Genomic DNA, 25,285 nt, shown 5'->3' on the forward strand with positions numbered 1-25,285 from the left:
AGACCCTGATGTTGGGAAAGATGGAGGGCACAAGGAGAAGGGGACGACAGAGGACGAGATGGTTGGACAGTGTTCTCGAAGCTACAAACATGAGTTTGACCAAACTGCAGGAGGCAGTGGAAGACAGGAGGGCCTGGTGTGTTCTGGTCCATGGGGTCACGAAGAGTTGCACACGACTAAACAACAACAAGATCAAGACCACACCTAGAAACATCATACATACATCACAGAAGGGGTGTAACCCAAGACCACCCATCAGATACATCACACCTACATCACAGAAATGAGGGGTTGAGGGAGAAGTTGTGATGGTAACCTGAGTGTCCTGTCACCTGGTTGGTTCCCCCTTTCCCCCTCCCCATGTGTACTTTCCAGGTGACAGAGGGGAGTTTGCAGTTTCCTGCCCCCAGAGGGAAGAGCTGATTATTGTCCTTTGTTCCAGTCTGTGCTGAATCCACTCCCATATGCAAGTTCTTTGTGATCTTGATGGTCTTCTGTCTAGGACCATCAGGGTTGGCATAGCAACTGGGCAGGGCTCCTGTGTATGTGCTGGTATGCTCAAGGGATTATGGCTGCCCTGTATCAAACCTTCCCCATTTTGTAGTCCTTCCTTCATGGAGTAAAATAAAAGTTGAACAGTGCAAATCCGATGTATGGTTGATTTTCTATGAATTTATAGAAAACACAAGCGTAGCGTATGTAGTGTGTGAGTGTGAAGTTTGTACAAACTGAATGATGGGGGGGGGGGGTTTCCTGCAACAGCACCAACAAAGCCCAGCCCCCTTCCTCCTCTAGGCAGGGCGGGGAGAAGCCAGGAGGAGGGAGGGAGGAGGTGCTGCCACCGCTGTGTGAGGGAGAGGGAAAAAGAATGCACACACTGGTGATCCACACGGCGATTCCTGGACCGTCCGTGGACCGGATCCAGAAGGCAATTGGGCCTGTTCCGGCCTGCAGGCCTTAGTTTGCCTTCCCATGCCGTAGAGTATGAGACACTTAATCTCAGGGTTGTGGGTTCGATCTCTGCGTTGGGCAAAAAGATCCCTTAATTGCAGGGGGGTGGACTACATGACCCTCAGGTTCCCTTCCAACTCTACAATTCTATAAACTATCTATAAACTAAAGAGTCTGAAGTTCAACAAGTGCTGCTGAAGTGTAATTGTACCTTCAGCAGAGACTGGCAGCCAGGTTCATTTTGGTCACTGAAAAATATTTATAATACCTGTCTGCCTGTCAGTGACTCAGTGACTACCAAGCCTCCCATGTTTCCATGTGGCTGTGGGGATGTGATCATGCTGGGTTCCCACATGGGCATAAACTAGGAAGGGCTGCCTCTCAGGGGGTGAAGACATCATATGGCAAGCTTTTAAATAGGAAAAGTGGTTACGGGTTGTCTGAGTAAGCAGCCAAAATATTTCTTCAGCCATTTTCTTTTCTTTTCTTTTCCAGGATACTATTGATTTTCTATTCTGCTTCTCAAGAAACATGAGGCAAAATAGATTTCCCTTCACTAAGCCAGAATTTTATTTTTTAAATCACACCAGTATTGTTGATTATCACATTGTTACTGAAACAGCACTGATAGGTCCATTTCATTAGCTAACCTGCTGATGAAACACAACTAGCCCTTTGCCGTGTTTAATTCTATCAATAGATGTGCTGGGTCTCATGTGCCATAAAAACAGTGCCATCTTCTTCCCAAGCCCATTTCTGCCTCCAGTTACCACACATGGGAACCTGCCATGGTTAGAACTTGAGCCTCGCCCAGCAGTGCTCTTCCCATCAAGTCCAACATTGTGTTCCCGCTGTGGTGAGCCGGACGCTCACAAGAAGCCCACAGGCAAGATATCAATGTGTGTGAGGTCTCTACATGCCCGGGCCCCACTGTTATCCAACATCTTTATGAATGCCTTGGATGAAGGAATTGAGGGGATGCTCATCCAATTTGCAGATGGCACCAAACAGCGATGGGTAGCTGGTGCCGCAGAAGACAGAATCGGGATTCAATATGACCATAACAGATTGGAGAACTGGGCCCAAACTTAACAAAAAGAATTTCCATAGAGGCAAATGAGGCATCCGGGGAGGTGTCGGGAGCCTGGCCCGGGGTCGGGACTCGGGAGGGTCGGCCCCGCACAGCCCATTCCGCCGGGCAGGCCGCTTCCCGCTTCCCTTTGTTTGGCTGCGGCGCTTGCTTTCTCCTGGGGGAGCCTTGGGGTCCCCTCCTTTTTAGCAGCGTGGGGGGGGGGGTTTCCAGGGGACATTTTCGCAGTAATAAGCCCCCCGCCCCGCCCCGGGGTTTCTACAAGAAATAAACCCCAGTGAGAGAAAAACCAGTGCAAGCAATACTGCGGGAGGGGCGGCGGCAGCAGAGGCGCACGCACTCCGGGAGACCCCCGCCCGCCCCCCCGCCCGCCTCGCCACCTGCCCCGCCGGCCTCGCTCGCTCCGCGGTTGCCTCGCCCAAGCTTCCCTCTGCCCCTCCCGCAGCCGGCAGAAGCCTCGCTCCGACGGAGCCCCCCGCCTCCGCCCGCCCGCCCTCCCTCTGCCACAGCCCGAGCGCGCGGGGCGTGGGTCGCCCGGGGGCTCCTTGGTGCTTCTGGGCTCCGGGGGGGGGGGGGAGGCGGCGACGCGCGGGCTGCGTCACGCCGGAGGCGCTGCTGCTGCTGGAGGAGGAGGAGGAGGAGGAGGAGGAAGGAGCCACTCGCCGCGCGCCCATTAAGCCGGCGCCGCTCCCTCCGCTCCCCAGCAGCCCTTCGCCAGCGCCAGGCGAGAGACCCGACGTGCGGCTCCGCCATTGCTGCCGGAGCTGAAGCCGAGGAGGCCAGGCGGAGAGCCCAGGAACATCCGCAAAGGCAGGAGGCGAGGTAAGGCGCAGAGCCGGGGGCGAGGAGGGTGGGGACGGGAGCCGGGCATGGCCCCGGGGGGGGGTGGGCAGCCGCGGGCCCCCTTGGCAGTCCTTGTGTCTCGGAGGAGGAGGGCAGAGAGGACAAAGGGGCAGAGGAGGGGGGATGGAGAGGAGGGAGGCAGGGAGGCAGGGAGAGAGGGAGGCAGGGAGCCCAGGAGGGGCGCCGTGATGGAGGCGGAGGGAGGAAGAGAAGAAAGGGAAGCCGGGGCTTGCGGGGGGGCACCCAGGGGGGGCGAAATGGGTCTCCCCCCCAGACATGCCTCCTTCCCACCCGTGGAACTTGCAGGGCAGGCTCCGCGCAAGCGGCTCTCTGGCTGCGCACCGAATTGCGGGGAAGGAAGGGATCGAGTAGCGCACTCCCCCCCCCCCCCGCAGCCCTCCATGGATGACAGGTTAGGGAAGTGGGGCTGGCCGTGCCCCCCAGCTGGCAAGTGGTCTCGTATCGGGAGGGAGGCTGGCCATTTTTTGGCGCAGAGTGCTCTTGTGACCCGTCCTTTGCGCTTCCGCACGTGTGCATTTTCCAGGACTCCCTTTCGTCCAGGAAAAGAAAATGGTGAAGCTGGGAAATAATTTTAGCGAGAAGAGCACAAAGCAGCCCCTCTTGGAGGATGGATTTGACACCATCCCCTTGATCACACCCCTGGATGTCAATCAACTACAGTTCCCACCTCCTGATAAGGTACAGTCGGTTTTTGGTTTCCACCCCTGACAATCGCACCCAGATCTCAGCCAAACAACAAAAGAATGTCTGTCACAGAGGCTTGCAAAGCAACACTGTGAAACCAGGTTTTTCAGTTTTGAGAAATACGTTGGAACCAACAATTGTATAGTTTAAAGGTTTTCCTTGAGAATTAAATCTATTGCTACTTCCTGAGAACCTTTTAAATTACAGTATCATATGTCTGGTACATCTGTTTCAATCATATAATATCTCTGTGTCTTTTTACTCCATTTTACAGCATCTGAATCTCCAAATCCCCCATTGTTTAGCCAGTAACCTGCTGCCAACCTCATCCCTATGTGTTTGAATAAGAAGTTCATTCTGAATAATGAGGTTGTCCTCTTCTTTCCAGGCTTTGCAGTGCAGCTTAAGAAATATTTTTGAACAAAAATACTCTCAGATCTTCTCCGTTAGATTTCCCTAGAGCACAACCCCACGAGGCTCTTCCTCACCTCTTCCCTGGACTGATAGGAAGGAGGCTTTCACAAGAAATGCTTCTGCCTCTAAAGGACATGCAAAACGTGGTTGTCATGCACGGGTTCAATTACAGTACATTACCAACATCGTGAAGTGATACTTTTCTAGGGACAGAAAGGGATTCATAGCTCATGCTACAGATTTGACCTGGTTTCATGGTTATTGCCTCTTCCCAGGGAAAAGCCATAGCAGTGAATCCTCAGCACCCACACAAAATTATAGTTCTTAGGACTGTGGGCTGGGGGACCCAGACAATTACACTGGAATAACCTCAGATAAGTTTGGTGGCACTGGATTTGTGGAATTCCCTCCCCAGGTGCCTGGTGCTGAAGTAGTTATTATTTCTTTGGTGCCAGGCAAATACTTTCTTATTCCCCCAGGCTTCTAAATTTCAGTTGTTTTAACTGCTGCTTTTGTCTTTTTATTGCTGTACAATAATTTTTACTATTGTATTCCATATTATTTATGATAGTTGTTTTTTAAAAAACGAAGTCCTATGTGAACTGTCCTGCAAACATGTTTGTAGGGCAATATTTACAAATTTAAATAAAAATATCCTTTAGAGACAACCCAGAGCAGGTACTGGCCCTTTTTAACTAGCTTGTAAAGATAAATTGCAAGTAATGCTTGGAAAAGGAATCTGTAGATATACTTAGGGGCCTGGAAGCCTTGAATAGCAGAGCTGAGAGCTGTGGTTGTTGCAACATAGAACACACAAAGGCTTTGTTGCAGCTGCTCTACATGCTTTTGTTCACATCCCTGGGTGTGGCTTCTTGCCCACCAGATACCCTCTTTGCACTCAGCCCAGCTCTTCAGTTGTTGCTCCTACATAATTTTGTTCTCCAATAAAGAATATGACAAGGTTGTATATGGGATAGGAGCATATCTTGACATGTCCCCTGGAAAATGTTGTTGAGTTGGGCTAGCTAGTAAAGGCTTTTGGCTACTCTTTTTGGCTTTTGACGGGTGCTCCCCTTTCTTCTTCACCAGAAACTGCCAAATAATGTAATCGGCAGTTGGGCATCAAGTACATCTGGAAATTGGGTTCCAGGCTGATTTTTCATAATCATATTGCTCTTGATCAGAGTAAACCCGTTGAAATTAATAAAAATTCCCTCTCCACCACATGGCCCATAGGGCAGTGGTGCAAGAATTTGTCAGCCAGTACCTCTGCTCAATAAGATGTGCCCCCCCCCCCCCCCCCGCTGAAAGCCAATGGGTAGCTGCACACTGAGAAGGCTACAGTTTCAGCAGAAATTGTGTGACTTGCTTTGGTCTCATGGTACTATGAGGGATGCCCCTGTCCCTCGACCCCCACTGCTCTGTCTCTCCCTTTTCCAAAACAGCCATTTTGCCACTTGCAGCTACCCCAAGAACCATTTTGGCTAAAAGCAGCTGTGGACATGGATGTTGCCTCCTCTGCCTTATGGTAGCCAAGTAGCCATGCCGGGAGCATGTGCGTCCCAAGCGTATGTGCAGGCAGACATAGATAGCTTGAGTGGCGAACCCCCTGTAGAAGCCCGTTGATAATGATCGGGGTCAAACTGCACATGGCACTCAGTTGTCTCTTAGCACTGGCAGGAGCAAGAGGTTTCTTCCTAAGGCTAATGGGTGATTTTTGGTTAGAGGTGTGATGGGGGAAGAATGAACACTTCCCTTCCTTGTGCATTGTGGTCCTTATGAAAATGGCATCTTCCAGCTTGCTACTATTTAAAAACAAAACCTGGAATACTGGCTCATAACACATTCACCTTTGAAGTTGGCTTAGTTCTCAGGCGTGCAATTTCCGCACATTCCAAAGCTTGAGGAAATCCCACCTTGGCTGGCTCCCTGAGATATCACACAGCCACACCCCTCTCTGGGCCAGGATTTCATATGGTTTTGCTTAGGTGGTTTTTAAATAAGCAACTAGTGCAAAAAAGGACATTCCGTTTAATGAATGTACATTGTGTGTGTGTGTGTGTGTGTGTGTGTGTGTTTGAAAAATAGAATAAAGGCAGTTTGTCAGCTTGAGGTATGGAAGGGGTGGAGAAAGACAATAGGCTAGGACAATAGACTTTCATCATTCAACTGGCAATTGTGTCAACTGCATTCTGAATGCAGGAAGAAGCTGGGCTCATTCTTCTCCTGGGATACTGTGTATTGTGACTCCCTTTTTGCATCTACTTGTACCTAATTCCTTCTAGATGGTGGATGCTGAATCTGTGGTCCTCCAGACAACCCTTTAATTCCCTTCAACCATTTAACTGTTTCCACAGTTAAGGGCTTAACCAGACGCTGAAAGCAAGTATGCCTGGCACAACTGAAGTTGATTAGTATTTTTCCCTAGCAAACCTGTTTCCTCCCAAAATCAGACTTTTTGTGATGAGGAAAATGTGGGTTCACAGTTGCTTCAGGCAACATCATGCGACCTCCCTGCAAACAGATCACATTGATTGCTCAGTAAATCGTTGGAGTCATTTTACTTCTCTGGAAACATTGCACAAATAACCAGGTAGCCAACAGTCCTGAGCTAGATGTACTAGTGATCTGAATCTGCTTAAGGCATCTTCTTCACTTCCTGAAAGTGAGCAGTGGCCAATGGCTAAAAAGCCATTTCTGCCCAAAACCAGGTCAGAATTGAAATCAGAAAACCTGTGTTATCCAGGAATGCCAGTAGATGAACAGCCACCACCTTGCCTGCAAAAGGCACTGAATAGCTTGAGCATCTTGACCAAGAAAGGAAGGTTTGCCACTGGTTGCTGTTTTAAAAAATTAACAGGACTTGGCAAGGATTTCTTCAAGAGGGGTCTTGCAGCTGCCTCATTTTTGAAGATGTACCTCATGCAATTCCATTAACACACTCTTGCAGAGGTAGGAACATGGCTTCAGCATGATTTCTTGGCCCAATTTCAGACTGGTGAAAAGAAGGGGGAAATGGTAGAAGGGGTGGCAGAAAGAGAGAGAGAAGCGGGGGGGGGGGTGAGAAGGAGAGACAGGAGAGGGAAAGAAACAGCATCAAGGGAGGGAGAGAGAAATGGCACGTAGCCCCTCCCATCTTTGCTTCCAGCTGCTAGAGCATAGTCCTTGACAGAAGAAAAGCTTGCTCACCTCTGCATTATATAGTGCTGTTTGCTAGTGATGTGATTTTAAAAAGGAGACTTTTCAAGGTTTAATTTTAGGGGGAAATTTTACCTAGGAAAAGAGCATTGTGTAGCAACAGGTTTCCTTACTATTGAAATTAGTGGACTTAACAGTTGAGTAAAACTTGGTTGAATGCCACCCTATGTCTTTCTCTGATATGGTATTGGATCATCAAATTCTGCCCAGTGCAGTGAGTTCGGAAAGGGCAATAATAATACACTTGGTGTGTATATAGTCTTTCCTGTAAAGTGGTTGGAGCCCAGTGTTGCCTGAGCAGACTTCTGCTTGTGTCACAGGACGTCCGCTTGTGGTCCCTACATAGGGTTCCCCAACCCTCCAGAGCACATTTTGAGATACACAGGGGGCTGCAGAGGGGAGGGGAGAAAGGCGAAGGCCTGCCGGGGATGTTTTGCTCACCAAAGAATGGCATGGTGTACAACCCATTATTTCAAGGAACCTTTAAGAAAAGGCTTAAGGAAAGGTGGGTCAGTGCTATTGAGACGCCCAATTTATAGCTTAACCTCTTAGTCACGATGCACAGGAGCTCTTCATAGACCCCGAATCTGTCCAGCTTTCTGATTCTAGAAAACAGCACCATTTTAAAAGGTATTCTGCAAGGATTTAAGTCAGGGCTCGCCAACCTTTTGGGGCACATTTGCACATCTGGAGAAGCCGTCATGGGCAGCACACACACAACCCCTCATGTCTCACAGACTATTATATTGGCTACAACAGAATGCTTCTTTCAAGCATGAATTTTTTTGGAGGGGGATGCTGGGGAGGGAAACCTGTGGGTGCCATGGAATGCTGCTGTGGGCACATGTGCCATGCTGGCCACCCCCAATTTAAGCCACCCAGCGTTTAAGGAAGATTTATAACCTTAAGCACATTGAGGTGAACATGAACACCACTGGACTTGCAGATGTCTGCTCAGACGTAAGCCCCGTTGGTGCAAGACCCATTGAAAACAGAGTAAGGATGTTTAGAGTTGCAGCCTAAGGATGTTTATAGACTGAGGGTAAAACACAAGCTTCCTTTTGCACGGAAATATACCTAACTTAGAGACTTGAATGATGGCCTAATATGACACCAAGGTAAGGGAAGACTTGGTGTCAAATTAATGAGAAAAAAACAGCATTACAGGAAATGAGGTGGTTGTTACACATCTGCTTCCAGAAATAATCTGCGTTCATAATTTCCCAATAGTGACAGAAGAAGGCACATGTTATGCAGCTGCTTAAAAAGTGGTGGGGAGATCCTTGAGACATCAAAAACATTAAGGGTGACCTTTTCCCATGACGATCTTCATTCAGCAAATGAGGCCTTGCCATGATACTTCACAACCTGGCTTTTAGGAAGTACAGTAGTCCAAACCTGGCTTTTAAAGGAAGCCTTTGAATTAATTTAAATTGCGGCTATTGTGATTTGCTTTTTGTTGGCTCGTTTTTAGTAAGTTTCTCTTTTTAATACCTTGAGGGTCGTTGAGAGAAAGCGGACACATAAATATTATCACCACCCATGGATATGTTTCCTGCACAAGCAAACCCCACTTGAAACAAACAGGAACTGTTTCACAGGAGAACTTTCTGGTAGATTATGCTCATAATGTTCATGTCACTGAGGACGGAATTGCATGTAATGAGTTGAATCACGATTTGAACAGCTTTCCCCCGATGCCTCTGACGTGTGAGCAGAACTGGATTCATCAGGTTTGTTTTGTGGCACTTGCCTTTGCTGCAAACTATATTTAATGAGCAAGTCATGCACAAAGGGAGAGATGGCTGCATTGTTATATGTTTGAGAGTTTGGCTGCACCAATCAAGCTGGTAATTGGTCTCCTGTTGATGTTCCTTGCAAAGGTGGTGGTCAAGACAAAAACAGAATATGAACCTGACCGCAAGAAAGGAAAATTCCGTACTCCTAAAATAGCTGAGTTCACAGTCAGTATCACTGAAGGTGTCTCAGAACGGTTTAAGGTAAGTCATATCATAACTTTATTTCTGGCATAAAGAAACAGATGCTTGACTTATTCTCTTGTATTTAGAACCTATCACCTCGCTCACTTGGGCCTTGCAGGTGGCTAAACAAAAAACAACAACCCACAACTATTGTTGCATAAATGGGAGAAGTTTGAAGTGAGGAATTAAAGTCTTTAGTTCTTTGGTGGAAGAATCATAGTGGAACCTTTGCCAGAATATTGTCTTTTTGGTGCCTCTTGAAGACATTCCTCTTTCAGCAAGACTTCTAGGTGGAGACTTTTATCCCATCTGGTATCCGATGAATTTGAATAGATTTATAGAAGTGTTGCTGTTTTTGAAAGAAAAATGTTGATTGTGTTTATATATGCTAGAGTTTTAGCTGTTTTATATATGCAGTTGTTCTGTGTATGTTTTTATTTCATTGTAAATTGTGCTTGGGAAGCTTCATGAGAAGTGATTCATAAATGAAATTAAATATTATTATTATTATTTATTAATTAGACTGAGATTGCTCTAAGAAAGCCCCACAGACCTGTATGCAAAATCTTAGGGCTCAGACCAACAGGATAGTCTCTTGCATGTGCCTCATTTAAATTAATGGGAGCTCTGTGTTTAAATATGGCATGTGCAGGATAATTCCCTATTGGATTATGCCTGTTTATCTAGAGGTTGTTATTTATTTAGCATAAAGGGATAGCTCCCTGAACCTTTGCTCCTTCTTTCCCATGTTAACTTTAATTTCCTTAAATGCCCCTCCTCCTTATTCCTTTGTTCTTAGGGTCTGCACTGGTCAGAAATTTGATGTTTGAACTCATGAATTTGCTGGTTTTTATCGTCCATTTGATGGTGCATGAAAAATGTTGTTCTCTAATACTGTAAACTTGCAAGTACCACAGGCCACCAAATCACTAGTAGCGAAGGATAAATCCTGTCCAGGTTGAAAATTGTTGGAGGGCTGATTGAAAGGCGGGCCCAAAATCAAGTTGCTTTTTCTTTTAAAGATTGGATGTTCTTGGTTGGCAGAGAAACAAAAGATTATCTTTCGTTGGAAGGGTGTGGATGGATTAGGGCTGTTTCTGCATGTTGCTATCCTTGGCCTGCATCTTGAGGCAGCCCTTCCTTATTCTGTACCAGTGGCGTGAAATCCCTCCCACTGGATGTAATGGGTGAGAAGACTTGGCTTTGCTGGTGCCTACAATTTCTCTACAACATTTTTTTTTGGGACTTTGCATAACAGAGGAACATAAACCAACATGGGACAGAACATCAAAAACCCATTACAAGTTCCTGGAACAGTGTGGCTGTATTGGGAAGAAGGTGTAGCTTTGCTAACCCAACTGTCACCAGATTAGACAATAAATATGATTTAAAAGTACAGTGGTACCTCGGGTTACATATGCTTCAGGTTACAGACTCTGCTAACCCAGAAATAGTACCTTGGGTTAAGAACTTTACTTCAGGATGAGAACAGAAGTTGTGCTCCGGCGGCGCAGCAGCAGCAGGAGGCCCTATTAGCTAAAATGGTGCTTCAGGTTAAGAACAGTTTCAGGTTAAGAACGGACCTCCGGAACGAATTAAGTTCTTAACCCAAAGTACCACTGTACTGAGTCATTGGCAAGTGTTTGGAATTTAGAGGATAAAGAGAGAGAGAGAAATTAACCTTCTCATAGTTCAGATTACCTAAGACCAAGAGAGCAGATAGACAGGTGAGCTTCTTGGTAGGAAGGAAGCAAAGCAAAATTGTAACACTAAAGGATACACATAATGGATAGCATTGTGCTGTGACACAATTCATATCTGATACCCAGTCAATGCCTATAACATTTGTGCAACTCCATTCAGAAAGCGGAAGGCATAGTTACAAAAACAGCTAAGATTGGTGGTGAAAGCAACCATGTATAGCTATAGAATCACAGAACTGCAGAGCTGGAAGGATCATCTAGTCCAGGCATGTCCAACAGGTAGATCATGATCTACCGGTAGATCACTGAACGTCTGTGGTAGATCACTGGTAGATCATTGACGCCCCCAAAAGAAGCTGAAAAAACTCAACAACTTTGACCCGAACCCCCCAAAAGGGGGTAGATCACTGCCAGTTTTTAACTATGTGAGTAGATCACAGTATCTTGGGAGCTGGCCACCCCTGATCTGGTCCAACCCCCTGCTCTGCCAGAATATGCAGCTGTCCCGTAGGGGGATTGAACCTCCGACTTCAGTGTTATCAGCACCATGTTCTAACCAACTGAGCTCCAGATACTGGCCAAAGGTTTGAGGCAAGGTTATTTCTTAAGAGTTTCTTCCCAAACAAACAGCTGAAGCTGGTGGTAATGATGACATGCTGCACTGTGGGAGTTTTCAGCTGGTAGAAAACTTTAGTTTTATTATTATCCGTTTGTCAGCTTATCATTGGACTAGAAAATAAACTAAGCTGCAAGGAGAAGATTGGAATCTTTTGCTTCCATTTTGATTAACTTCAGCTTGCTGTGTCATCCCAACTCAAATACAGTAGTTACATAATCTTAACAATTTATTGAAGTGTCAGTAAACCATAATTAAGACTGATCGTTTTTTTGTCTGGGTTCAGATCTGTAGTTGGTCAAAAATGAATGTGCCAATGACTGTGCATGTCATTTAGGCTTGTTTAACATCAGTGGTTCTGTAGAGCGCCATACATATCACTAATGTGTCCTGGTCCTTCCACTAGTGACAATGGGTCTCAGACCCGACTTCCGCCTTGCACTCAGTTTCTGAGACAAGTGACTTGGCTTTTGACCTTGTTTTCTATGACTGGCCATAGCAGCCATTTTGTAAATTAGGGTGCTCCCTGCCCCCGATGTCCCTATACCCACGACTCTCTGTCTACACTCCAAATGTGTCCACTAGTCCAAAAAAGCTGGGGACTCATCTCCTATAAGAACAGTTTAAGATTAGCCTACCTGCATTTGTGCCAAACTAGATGAAACTCTGCGAGATGGGTGATCTCTAAGCAGGTTGTTGTTGTTATTGTTAAACTAAAATGCAGTTTTTGGGGTGAGAAGGAATCTGACTGGGACAGCAGAAATGATTAAGGGGTGCTTAACACTTTCCCTTCAGGTGAGTCTTCCAACCCAAAATGGCTTGGCCAGCTACTTTTTGACCCAAAGGGAGATAAATATAGGCATCTCACACACAGTATTTCTCAGTAATTCAGAGCAGTTTGGGGAAGTGTTGTTTTTATGTATTTTGTGATTTTATGTTGTAACCGCCCTAAGACCTACAGGTATACAGCGGTATGCAAATTTAATAAATAATAATAAAGAATAACAATTCTGGGAGGAGACAAGTGAGCTGAAAGGTGATGTAGCCATCTGTCATGGATGCTTTAGTTGAGATTCCTGCATTGCAGGGGGTTGGACTAGATGACCCTCGGGGTCCCTTCCAACTCTACAATTCTATGATCACATGACTCTATTAAAAAGCAAGGCCAAGCCATGGTTTGCCTCTTGCATGCTTGGAAGCTCAAATGACAGTTTACTGTGACACCTCAATTTAACCAATGTCCTGGGTCCAATTAAGAATTGAGTTCTAGTAGTTTCTAGATCATTCTGTGTGTGTAACATTTCTAAAACGTGTACAAAATGCAGCATAGTGTTGTGTAGATTAAGACTTCAAAGTTGCATTGTGAAATATAATCTACCAACAACTTTCATAAAAAGCAAATCAGGATGTTTTTGCGTGTAAAAGCTGAAGACAGCTATTTCATGCAGGTAGAAGAAAATAAACAAAAAGCAACTCCCGAGTCATATATACTCGGAGGATTATTAAATGTTTGCATTGTTATGTACTAGTGGCTGGAACATGAAAAACCCGTTGCCACTTAGATATTACTTTATGGTTATCACACTGGGATTACCTTCATGGTATTAGATTGTTGGGTTTGGCTGCTAAGTAACGGATGCATTGGAGAGAGTTTGCTGTAGGATTTTGCTCCCCTAGAGAATTGCAGGATTTATCTTGATGCTGAAAAGGAAAAGGGAGGAGAGGAAATCCGTACTTTATCCAATTATATGTATCCCTTTTCATTCTAAAGCTTAGAAATCACAACAATCTGTAAGTTTCAGTTACACTGCTTGTAGCATATTAAGGTGGCCAATTCTCACTCATGATTGCTTCCTGTGGCGGGGGGGGGGGGAGGGACAGACTCCCTGAGCATTTTGATCTCCTCTCTCCCACCCTTGCAAGTTGTTCTGGGGGTTTTCCTGACCCCCACAATGCAATCTGAGCTTCAGTTTCTTGTTCTCCATCCAGTCCATTAGTGTCTGGTTTAGGACTCCCACCACACAGAACACAGTGACTTTTGCATCATTGTGTGAAGATCTTTGCATGAGGGTCCCAGGGGCAGAAAGCATCCAGAGAGGTATCTGTTAGCAAGGCCTTCAAGAGACAAGCAAGCAGTCCGCAACCTGGTTCATAGGCTACTGCAGCGAAGTGCCCATTGCTTTCTGAGGTTCCAAGCCACTCCAGCAATGGAAGAGCCAAGAGGACTGGGCAAATGGTGTGGCTTCATCTCAGAACTCCACTGCCCTCCTCTGTGTAGCAGGGAGGAAGCACATTGCCCTGCCCAGGAGTTCCTGGAGGAATGAATTTCATGGGAAAGGCTCCCATGTCTTTTGGGAGTTATTCAAAAATTAAAATACATTACTTTTACCTTAATTAAAAGACATCACTCCTTTCTAGTCAAGCATCTCTGGGAATTTAATCTGTCTGTACGGTTCTGGATGTTCTGTCCAATTTGAATGGTTGGAATATTGTTGCTCTTGCTGTTTCCTATGGTAATGGCAGTTCGAAGAGTGGGCTAGGAACCCTCAGGACAGTAACACAGTACATTTCTGGCATCTCTGACTAGCCAAGTGCAAATCCCCACCCTCCCAGTGCAAGAATTCAGATGGCTAAAAGAAGGAGGGGATCTTTTTGGCATTGTGACTGCATGAACTTCTGATGGACAAACTGCTCGTCACTTCACTTCTCCCACTTTTCAGTGGAATATAGACAGGGCTAAGTATGAATCTAAAAGGACACTCCGTATGTTCATGACATTTTCTTATGAAAGAGTGATCAGAAGCAGAGTAGAGCCCTTATCACCAGAAGCAAAGATAAGTCACAGCTTGGATAATCCTCTCCAGGGTAAATCAAGGCAAATGGAACACAGGCGACTTGTCAATAAAATGAGCAATTTCAGCTCTATTAGCATGGCAGTCACTGTGTGGTTTATAGACTTAGGTCCATAAGGGATTCTGTTTCTGTGTTGTTGGGGAGGAGATGAAATGTGGAAGACACCAGTTCTATTAAATACAGTGGTACCTCAGTTTACAAACTTAATCCGTTCCAGAAGTCCGTTTTTAAACCAAACCGTTCTTAAACCAAGGTGTGCTTTCCCTAATGAGGCCTCTTGCTGCCAGTGCCCTTCCACCGTTCGGCTTCCATTCTTAGACCGAGGTAAAGTTTGCAAACTGGGACACTACTTCCGGTTTTGCGGCGTTCGTAAACCAAATAGTTCGTAAACAGGGCTGTTCTTAAACCGAGGTACCACTGTAGGCAGTAAAGAACCTGTCCCACCAGGCACTGCCTGCCTATCAGGAGCAAACTCTGCTGAAGGGTAGAGCCTTCCATCTTTAGAAGAACAGGGAAGTAGTACCTGAACTCAAGTTGGTTTTTCATTGGGGTTGAATGAAGCCAGAAACATAAAGAGTAGCCTTTAAACAGGTACTGGCATTCAGAGTTTGGTGTGAAACATTTTACCAGAACAATTGCAGTGAGGAAGGCTAAAAATAGGTTTAAGAAGCAGACTGTATAGCCATAATACATATCATTTGACTCTTGGTTAGCAAAGAGGAAAGACACTCTCTTGTGCTGCTAGAATTGACTTAATAAAGTCTGTCTTGAAATAGATGCTGTGCTTTTCCTAAGTTCAGTTGGCACACCAAGCCCGTGCTCCAATTTATGAGGTGGAACTAGAGGCACAAGCCTGTAGGGATGGGGAACCTGTGGCCCTTCACATGTTGTGGGGACCCCCAACTCCCATCAGCCGTAGCAAGAATGGTCAATGGTCAGGGATGAGCAGAGTTGTAGTTCAAGGATCTGGATGCCCCAGGTTTCCCTTCTCTGATCTAAGCAATGTGTGGTGTTGGTGCACAGAGACAATTTTGACAGAATCTTCGCCCTTTCTTTTGTGGGGGAAGAATCACAGGAATTGGGCAACAGCATGAATGGACTCGTATATCACAGTAATTTAGGTGCACAGTATATACCTGCTCCTTCACGGAATGAATTGGAGCTCTGGTAGGTTTCAGAACTTTCCATCATTTTCTGGAGTGGTTTTTTTTTGGGGGGGGGGTGAACAGTGTGCAATAAACAGAAAACTGTCTTGCTAAGTATGTTGTTAATATATTGTCTGTTTGCAGGTAACTGTTTTGGTCCTTTTCGCCCTTGCATTCCTGACGTGTGTTGTATTTCTGGTAGTCTACAAGGTTTACAAATATGACCATACCTGTCCAGAAGGCTTCATTTTCAAGGTAATAGAAAGTTTTCTAAAACCAGCAACAACAGAACACAGTGATTCCGATGTATTGATCATCTGTATTGTTTTAGGGGCATAACTAATAATGAAAACTAAAGGAATGGTTCAAATAGGTTGGGGTTTAGTTCAGGTTAAAAACTAAAGGCGACCTGAGGGACTTGCAAAATTATGAAAGGCAGGGAGAACATGTTATTTCCGTCCCTCTCAATTCTAGGCTATTTTGCACTAATATTCTACGTAATTTAAAACAGTAACAGAAGCCCTGTGCACTTGTGGAAGGTGTTTTGGTAATATCCCAATCAATGTTCAGAGAACTGAAACTGAATACAGAATATGTGTCAGCCAATGAAATAAAGTTAGTTGATTACTTTTGCCTATTCAGACAATAGATTTCAGTTTAAATAAATGCAGGGTTTTTGACTCCTGACTCCGCTTTTTAGAGATGCTGACGGGTGAGAAAACCCAGTGTTTAATAAGTGAGTTATAATTTGCCACACCAATTATGCTTATCAACTCCTTTGAGAACATGGGCATGCCCCCGGATCCAGTTTGGAGCTGAATGTGGACTTAAGCAAGCTTAAACACATACACCACTGAATGGAGAATCAGTCCCATGTGCCATCTGGTCCAGCACACTTTCCCCTCTTGGTCCAAGAGCTGAACCTTGAAGCAAAAATGAAATTCCACTTAATAGCTGCTTGAGGCAGGATGCTCCTAGATTTCGTCTCTTCCACCTGGCTGCTCTCCTTTCCCTCTCAAGCAGATGATTGGCAACATTTCTTTAAAGTGCTGCAGGAACCACATCATCCACATAGAGAACATGTGTTGAGGGAAAGGTCTATTATAGAAAGGTTTTAAGGAGGTTCAGCCATGGACTTGATAGAGCTGAAGCGTAAGAAACTGAAGAGTCAGGTTGGACTTCATGGGAATAAACAAAAAAGTGAGATTTTCAGTGGTTAGTGGTTAAGAGCGGTGGACTCGCAATCTGGGGAACCGGGTTCGCGTCTCCGCTCCTCCACATGCAGCTGCTGGGTGACCTTGGGCCAGTCCCACTTCTCTGAAGTCTCTCAGCCCCACTCACCTCACAGAGTGTTTGTTTGTTGTGGGGGTGGAAGGGAAAGGAGAATGTTAGCCGTTTTGAGACTCCTTCGGGTAGTGATAAAGCGGGATATCAAATCCAAACTCTTCTGAGTGCACACAGCCAGGATTTTGCAGTTCTTGCTTCAACACCTCTTCTGTCAAACTATGTTTATATTTGGAGGGAGTTTGAAAAGTTGTTTGGGGCTACTGGGGTGGGAAATTGCATCAAAGGTGTGCATGCATTTTTATTTTTTTTGAATGACTGTTGAGGTAGGGTTTGTGCTGGATCATGGTCTATGTGCCATGAGAATCTACAGGAAACAGGAAGTCCTTTTATGATTTACATATCAGGGAAAACCGTTTCACTCTTCTAGTGCGTATCTTGGAGGGATGGTGTATCTTTCTAGGGTCTTCCTGTGTGGCAAAGTGTACCCACAGCGGACTGAGTGAGAATTTAGGAGAAAACTTCAGTATTCCTTCCACCTGCACGGGATGAAAACCCAGGGAAAGGGTGGGTACATGGGTGTTGTAAGCAAGTACAATATGCAAGGCTAGAAGACTGTGTTTTTAGTTTCATGGTGCAGAAGTTAAGGTGGGCACGTTTGTTGTCCTGCTCTGTTATATTTGTTTTATTCTTGTTACCCACCATGGATTAAGTTAAATTACAAACAACAATAGAAAAATGGCCTAGAAATAATTTAAATACATTGAAATGATTGTCTTTCAGAACAATCAATGCATTCCGGCTGGATTAGAGAACTACTACTCTGAACAAGACTCTAGTGCTAGAGGGAAATTTTATACAGTTATAAACCACTACAACCTGGCCAAACAAACGATCACACGATCCGTATCTCCGTGGATGACAGTGCTTTCAGAAGAGAAACTTTCTGAGCAGGAGACTGAAGCAGCTGAGAAATCGGCTTAATGTGATTGATCTTGTTGATTGGAAGGTATCAAGGGGGCTTTCATCGAACGTCTCATTGTTATGGATAATTTAGAGGTTACTCATATTTATGGTGCAATTGCTTTGGTTTGCCGATAACTGCTTTGCAAAAAGGAAAAATAAGAAAATAAAAACTTAGACCATTAAGGCCAAGTGCATATCAGCATTGCTTTAGAGCTTTAACACCAGTTTCTCTGTTAATAATTCCAACTTAGGTACCTTCTTGCAGTTTAGAATTCCATTGAGCCATCCAGGGGTTTGGACACAGGGGAGAATTGTGCATTTTACTGTGTGTACTAATGTTTCGTTTTTAAATCAGTTTTGCAATCTGAATTATCATAGCCATAACTAGAAATTATGTGGGTTAGTTAATAAACTGTATTTAAAATTGGTTTGCGACTCCAAGATGAGTACCAAAAAATAAAGTTGGCTTGTTTTTTCTCACTGTAACAGATATGTTAGAAGTAATTAAGTTCTTTGCAACAAGGCATGCTTAAATGTTGTTTTGTTAAAGCTGTGAACATTTCACTGCATTTCCACTATGGCTAGAGAATCTTGTATATGGACTTGCACTGACACAAAACAGACACTACGGAAATGTACATTTTAATGGTGGATCATGATGTTTAGTGAATGTGCAAAAATGTTAGGCAGCAAAATATTCTGATAAGTAGTGGAGCCCTACGGAACAGACAAAAAAAGCCACTGTAGAGGTAGCCCACAATGTAATATGTGCAACACGACAGGAGGAGTAGTTTTCTTAGAACTTTCTCTTTTTGTACAACATTAAAAGGTTTCCCTTTTTATATGTTGCAAAATGCTTTGCGTTAGCAGCACCGTTTGGGCATTTTCTAATCTTTAGACATTAAGGCTGCAACCCTAAGCATATTTACCCGGAAAACAGTTCCACTGGACTCAGTGGGACTTTCATGTAAACATTTTAGAACTGGGTGTAAGGGAGAAAATGCATTAAATGCATAAAAAGAGCCCTATTCCCATTGCATTTCTGAAATGGCATGTGGGGAAAGGGAGGAGACATGCTGCCTTCTTGAGATAAACTTGGATGGGGTGGGGGATGGGTGGGGGGAGTAGTAGACAAGCCTAGAATTGTAGGTGCACGTTTATTGTGTTGGCAAGTTTCTAAACTATTACATGTTTATTATTTATAAACCTTTCAACGTACATTACATAAATATTTTCATTAACTTTATAACTGGAAAAAGCGGCTTAAACATTGGGTGGTCAACCTGTAGCACGCCTGGAATAAACCACGGAAATGTTGCGTGGCAGGCTGTGGCTCAGAGATTGGCTTTGCCTCTTGCCCATGTGTCCAGTGCTGTGCTGTTGTGCTAGCATGCACTGCAGAGGCGCCAGAGCAATGCTTTATAAGTAGTCGCACTTGACAGGATGTCCAATGGTACAAGTACCCCTGGTTGAAAAGCACTGCACCAGAATTATACTCTCTCAAATCTGGGCCTTGACTTGCGTACACTTGACCGAAGGGTTGGTCATCACTGGATCAAAGCATTCAGCTGCTATTTCTGTTCATGCTCTGAATGTGCTACTTCCCAGTGGACATGTCAAAAGTTTCATTATTTTTGTAGACACATGCTTTCCAAAAACACATATGTAGTAGAACAAACATGGTTGGTTCCACTTCTGGTTACATTTTCTCCCGATACATTTCAGCATCACGAGCCTGCTTAGCAAAAGCCAGTTGTTTTTTTCATTAAGAACTTTTCATACTGAACATAGTTTCATGTTGTAAAAGAACTTTTAGTATGTCATCATTGCTGTGTGGAATGCATAAAAGCAATAAATTATGTGCCAAATCTTTCTTTTGCATTTTGAAAAAAAAAGTTCGGTCCCATATAAACATATTAAACTATACCATGTTTGTATTTCCTAGTAGTCAGGTACTTTATTGAATGTAAATTCACATGTAACTTTTGACATTTTCACTCTGTGTAAAATAAAGAAAAAGGAGGATAACCAAGTCTCAAGCTCAGTATGTTGACATAGATATATGTATTGTTGCATTTAAAATCAATCAAAAATGAAGGATTCCAATCACTGTACTTATGGCAACATTCACCTCAAGTTTTCCTATGATGATTATTCTACATGTCTACGATTGAAGAATTTGGATTACTTTGTTCTCTGTAGTGGTGCATTTATGTAAAAAGAAAGAAATGGAAAGCAGTTTTGTTGTAAATTGAAATGCCAACTGTGAAGAATCACATTCTAAACAGTCAAACCTTTCCTTTTCAATGCAATCTGGAATTTATTTTGCCTTTCTGGAATAAGGTTCATTTAGGCCATCAGTTTGATTTTTTTTCAACCTGTCACGTATGAACTTTGTTGACAGATGAGACTCTAGGACTTGCTGTGAACTTCAGTGAGTTCCACTGGCTTGGTCACTGAGCAGCACTGCAAAACTCCCACCAGCAATCCATGTGTGCAAAAATATTTAGAAAGAGACCATTGTGATAAAATATTGGGTAAATAGCTAAAAAGCTATGTTGGTTGATGCACTACAACAGTTCCCTGTGTGAACTTACACTAAACCTAACTTCCAGTTGGACCAGTACTTCCTGTAGCAGGAGGTGCAGAAATGCACATGTCTGGTCAAGGTATTTTGACCATGATGGTGCATGAAATACAAGACGTGTTGCTTTGTAAGGAAAACATCTTCAGCCAGGATCAGTCCCAGGTGGCTTCAGCAGATTTTGGTCAGGGCTGTATGAATAATGAATAGGCCAGGGTTAGCTTCCATACCAGTCCAGGAATAGCAAAGAAAAGGAACACATCACGAGGAAGAAGAGGATCCACACACGAAATCCAGCATTATTCTTGATTGCCTGTAGGGGAAAAATACATCATGATTTCTCTCAAGGGTCTAATTCAGGACAAGGCAAAATCTTTTCCAGTTTGAGCCCTGAATACTATTATTTAGCAGTAATGGCTAAAGACAGGCCTTCAAATCTTTAGCTGCACATGAACATAAGAAGAGCCACTGGATCAGGCCCAAGGCCCACCCAACCCAGCGTCTAAAGGAGATGCCTATGGGAAGCCTGGAAGCAGGACCTGGACCAGATGAATCACATCTTTTAGGAATACGGCACAGTGAATTGCAGGGGGCTGATGTAGATCACTGCCAAGAAATATTACAAAAGGTGGGCAGGCCACCTATCGAATGAGCAGCAGCAAGACTGAAGCAGTGTTTGGGTTGATGAAAGTGCAAATCTTGGGTCATATCACAGGTGAAAGGCCCTCTATAGCCACTGATGAAAAGTTACATCTACCGGGAGTTTCCTATTTTAGACACCCTTTTTTAAACAACAACAACATAGTAACTAGCCTGGAGAAACTTAAATTCGATTAAACATCTGGCTCAGTTTTATGCACAAGGCTTTATGCACAAACAGAAGATAAAGGATGAAATAGCTTTCTCTAGTAAGCACTAAGTATACTCAGACTATTACCACCATTTCACTTTTTTTTCAAGACCCAGCTACTGAAACCAGAAGCTTCTCAAGTCTTCATGTAAAATGGGCATTTATTTCCTATTGTTGCGGAGAAAGCAAAGCCCAAAGACCATGCCATTATTTGCCCAAAGATGAGATTTGTTTTCCTTAAGAACATTTTAAAAGTGGCTTTATGGAGGAAGGACCATGTGTCTGACTAACAAGGGTGTCAGTGTTCTCTCAAAATACATTACAGGCAGTCTGTTAAGGTCAAGTAGTATTTGATTTAAAAAAAAGGGGGGGAGGCAGACATTACCTCTCTTATGTCTTCATTTCCTTCCTTGATGTTCTCTGTTGCACCCACAACTAAGTGATGGATACTGTCAATCTCTGCTTCCTTTTAAGTAAGTTGAAATATATAACGTAAAAAACAGGTCATAATCAAACTGCACAGAATCATTTAATTGTAGAGGTGGAAGATACCCTGAGGGTCATCTAGTCAAACCCTCTGCAATGCAGGACTCTCAGCTAAAGCATCCGTGACAGACGGCCATCTAACCTCTGCTTGAAAACCTCCAAGGAAGGAGAGTCCACCACCTCTCATGGGAGTCTGTTCCACTGCCAAACAGCTCTGACTGTCAAAAAGTTATTCCTGATGTTTAGTTGGAATCTCCTTTTTTGCAACTTGAATGCATTGGTTCCAGTCCTAGCCTCCAGAGCAGGAGAAAAGAAGCTTGCTCCATGTGACAGCCCTTGACCTCTCAGTCTCCCCTTCTCCACGCTAAACATACCCAGTTCCCTCAACTGTTCCTCATAAGGCTTGGTTTCCAGAGCCTGGATCATCTTGGGCACCTTCCTCTAAGCACCTTCCAGCTTCTTAACATCCTTCCTAAATTGCGGCACCCAGAACTGGACACAGGACTCCAGGTGAGGTCTGACCAAGGCAGAATAAACCACGACTACTACTTCCCTTGATTGGAACACCATACTTCTGTTGATGCAGCCTAGAATAGCATTTGCTTGCTGCATCACACTGTTGACTTGTTCAACTTGTGGTCTAATAAGACCCCTACCTCCTTTTCACATGAGAGATAAATGTAAAGATCAAAAGCTATGAAAGGTAAGTGGCCTGTTGTCTGTTTCTGCTCGCCATAAACTGAGGCCAGAGCTAGCTGTTAAGGCACCTTCAAACCTCTTCACCCTCTTTCTCATCCTGAAGCAAAGTTCTTAACCCAAGGTACTATTTCTGGGTTAGTGGAGTCTATAACCTGAAGCATCTGTAACCTGAAGCATCTGTAACCTGAAGCATCTGTAACCCAAGGTACCACTGTACGTGGAATGAGTTTTGAATAATTTTTCAGCTCAAATGGAGGAGGGGAGCACAAAATCTGCCCAATATACAATATTCTTTGGAATAAAACTATCCTTATTTGTGAGGTCACTCACTCACCTCACAGAGTGCTTGTTGTGGGGGAGGAAGGGAAAGGAGATTGTGAGCCGCTTTGAGACTCTTTAGGGTAGTGATAAAGCGGGATATCAAATCCAAACTCTTCTTCTTCTTCTTCTTCCCCCAGCAATGCCCCTGCACATGTCCAGGCCATGTTCCCAAAGCCCATTTGAGCTACAGAAGTCCCCTTCAGTGCAGTGGAGTCCCTGTGGAACCCACATTTTATTCTTCTTACACTATGCCTGCCTTTTTGTGCTCAATCACTCATTTTGCCTCTCTAACTGCAGCCTTTTTACCTACTGGAAAAATTCTAGAATACAAAGAGCCAACCAACCACCTCCCTGTGGTATTTACCTGCTGTAAGACTTTTTCTGTGAATATCTCTTGAAGTCTAGATATTTCAACCACCTTCCCTTCAATTTGTCTATTTAAAAAAAATTAAAAAGCCGTGTAAGTACAAACATTTTAAATTTCTTACAAACTTAAGTAAACATAATATGGAGCATTTCTTATGAATGGAGAATTGCAAGCCAAGTGAAGCAGATTAGCAAAAATAAATTTTAACTCAGTAGATCACTAGCTAATAGCTTCTGTATTGATGTGTAATAGAAAGAGAGAGAAGTATCCTTATAACGTTAAAAGTGGATAGATAGGATGAAGATAGCTGAAATGGGCAAGATGACCTATTTCTGACTCTGTATAAGGTGGTGTTAGTCAGAAAACTGTGTTGTCCAATTTATCAAAAAACTAGCAAACATGAAGAGTGGTTCAAATTGTGCATAAGCTCATTACAAAGAATCTTTCAGCTCCACTGATTTAGCAGCAGTTTTATGAAAAGAAACTATATCTACATCTTGGCTGTGAAGCTCTGCTCCCTGCCTTGCAGACCGTTCCCCACCTAGAATGATAGAATTGTAGAGTTGGAAGGGACCACAAGAGTCAGCTAGTACGACCCCCTGTGATGCAGGAATCTTTTGCCCAACGTGGAGTTTGAATCCACAACCTTGAGATTAGGGGCCCTGATGGACTTCAGCTGCAAAGACTGAGGCTGCTGAAGAGGCCAGAGGCCATCCTGGCTGTGAGTCCCGGAAGACCTGCTCCCTGCCTTGCAAGCCTTTCCCACCTGGCCTGAGAGGGCAAGGCCTTGACTGACTCCAGCTGCAAAAGCTGAGGCTGCTGACCAGACTCGTGGGCTGGGGGGTTTGGGGTGTTCTATTGGTGGGGAGTTGTTGCTGTTGTTTTTTTTCATATCTTTATTTTAGATCTTCTTGCGTTTTGTGTGGAAATCACACAGTTTGGTAATTTGGGCAATTACTACTTTTGTCATGTTGTTGTAATGATGATGATGATAATAATAATAATAATAATAATTTATTATTTATACCCCGCCCATCTGGCTGGGCTTCCAACAAAACACTAAAATACAATAACCTATTAAACATTAAAAGCTTCCCTAAATAGGGCTGCCTGTTATGTATCCGTTTTCATGTTGTGTGCGACTGTGAGCATGGAAGGGTGGCATACAAATGTGTGTATGTACATAAAGTGGATTGGAAAGCACATTCTATGTGCCGCAAGGGCAGGCGAGGGTGCGGGGAAGGCTGTACCTCACTTCATCAAACAGGCTGTTCATTTCTCCGACAAGGCGCTGGTTTTCCTGCTCAAACTGGAAGGAAAAAGTTAACAGTAATAACAACAATATGAGGCTTAAAGGTCATTCCACCCTCAAGCACACCCACAACCCACACCACAAAATAAACCATGAAATTTGGTGTGCAGGGATTCAAAGCCTCTGGAAATGAAGCATTCACAAACACTTTGGCAGCAATGACTGCTTATGAAGGCTGATAATTACCGTATTTTTCCATGTATGAGACTAGGTTTATTTACCAAAAAATTAGGTTTAAAATTGGGGCTTGTCTTATACATGGGTAGTGCTGAGGGGTGTTTTCTTAATTTGGAGTCCCCCCAAAATAGGGGGCATATTATACACGGAAAAATACGGTTTACCAGGAACCTGGGACTTTCTACCAGTCTGAGTAAGTTACACCACAGTCAATGTTGGGTTTTACAATGCTGAATTAGGCCCATTAATTTCTGAAAGGAGTAGTCAGGATTTTCAGTGTTTTCCTATTTGAAGCAAAGTAACCTGTAATATAGAGAGCACTTTCACTTTTATGTTCCTTTGGGAAGACCCTTTAATCCTCAAAAACATATCCTAGATGAACGTAGCATTTGGAAAGCCTCTTGGACTAATAATCTATTACAAAGCAGTCAAATGAACATGAAGTTGGACAGAGCAGTATATACTCAAAATAATTTACAATGATAGAAACTGGAAATATGATTCTACAATGCTCAAACACAGATTTTCTTAAGAGAAATAAGGCAAGTGGTTGCAAACTGATGATGTAATGTGATAACCTGTATAATGGCACAAAGAGAGCCTAAGTTAGTTGACAGAGGGTGATATCCAACATTAGTTATACACAAAGTAGTTCCACTGATTTTAATGGATCTACTCAAAGGATATATTACCCAGAATAAAGTCCTTTATTACTGTTCCAGTACAGACATTTTCAAAT

General features: G+C 43.9%; 3 protein-coding genes across 3 annotated transcripts in view; 2 read left to right on the forward strand and 1 right to left on the reverse strand.

Moving 5' to 3' along the window:
* The window catches only part of SLC2A9 (solute carrier family 2 member 9), a 304,118-nt gene that overhangs the window by 205,088 nt on the left and 73,745 nt on the right, over positions 1-25,285 (forward strand). The window lies entirely within an intron of this gene.
* NSG1 (neuronal vesicle trafficking associated 1) lies at positions 2,692-19,778 on the forward strand. Its single transcript, XM_081925807.1, has 5 exons — positions 2,692-2,863; positions 3,429-3,583; positions 9,085-9,201; positions 15,645-15,755; positions 17,568-19,778. Exons 2-5 carry the CDS (start codon positions 3,455-3,457, stop codon positions 17,766-17,768), a joined length of 558 nt encoding a protein of 185 aa, XP_081781933.1. The 5' UTR covers positions 2,692-2,863; positions 3,429-3,454; the 3' UTR covers positions 17,769-19,778.
* Positions 19,682-25,285, reverse strand: part of STX18 (syntaxin 18) — a 45,889-nt gene continuing 40,285 nt past the window's right edge. Inside the window, exons 8-11 of the mRNA XM_081925749.1 lie at positions 24,308-24,366; positions 23,055-23,124; positions 21,570-21,650; positions 19,682-20,647 (exon numbers count right to left, since the gene is read on the reverse strand). Coding sequence (XP_081781875.1) covers positions 20,552-20,647; positions 21,570-21,650; positions 23,055-23,124; positions 24,308-24,366 — 306 coding nt within the window. The 3' untranslated portion in view covers positions 19,682-20,551. The remainder of the gene's footprint in view (positions 20,648-21,569; positions 21,651-23,054; positions 23,125-24,307; positions 24,367-25,285) is intronic.

Source organism: Podarcis melisellensis, assembly GCF_964234715.1.
Source record: "Podarcis melisellensis genome assembly, chromosome: 9".
NCBI lineage: Eukaryota > Metazoa > Chordata > Lepidosauria > Squamata > Lacertidae > Podarcis > Podarcis melisellensis.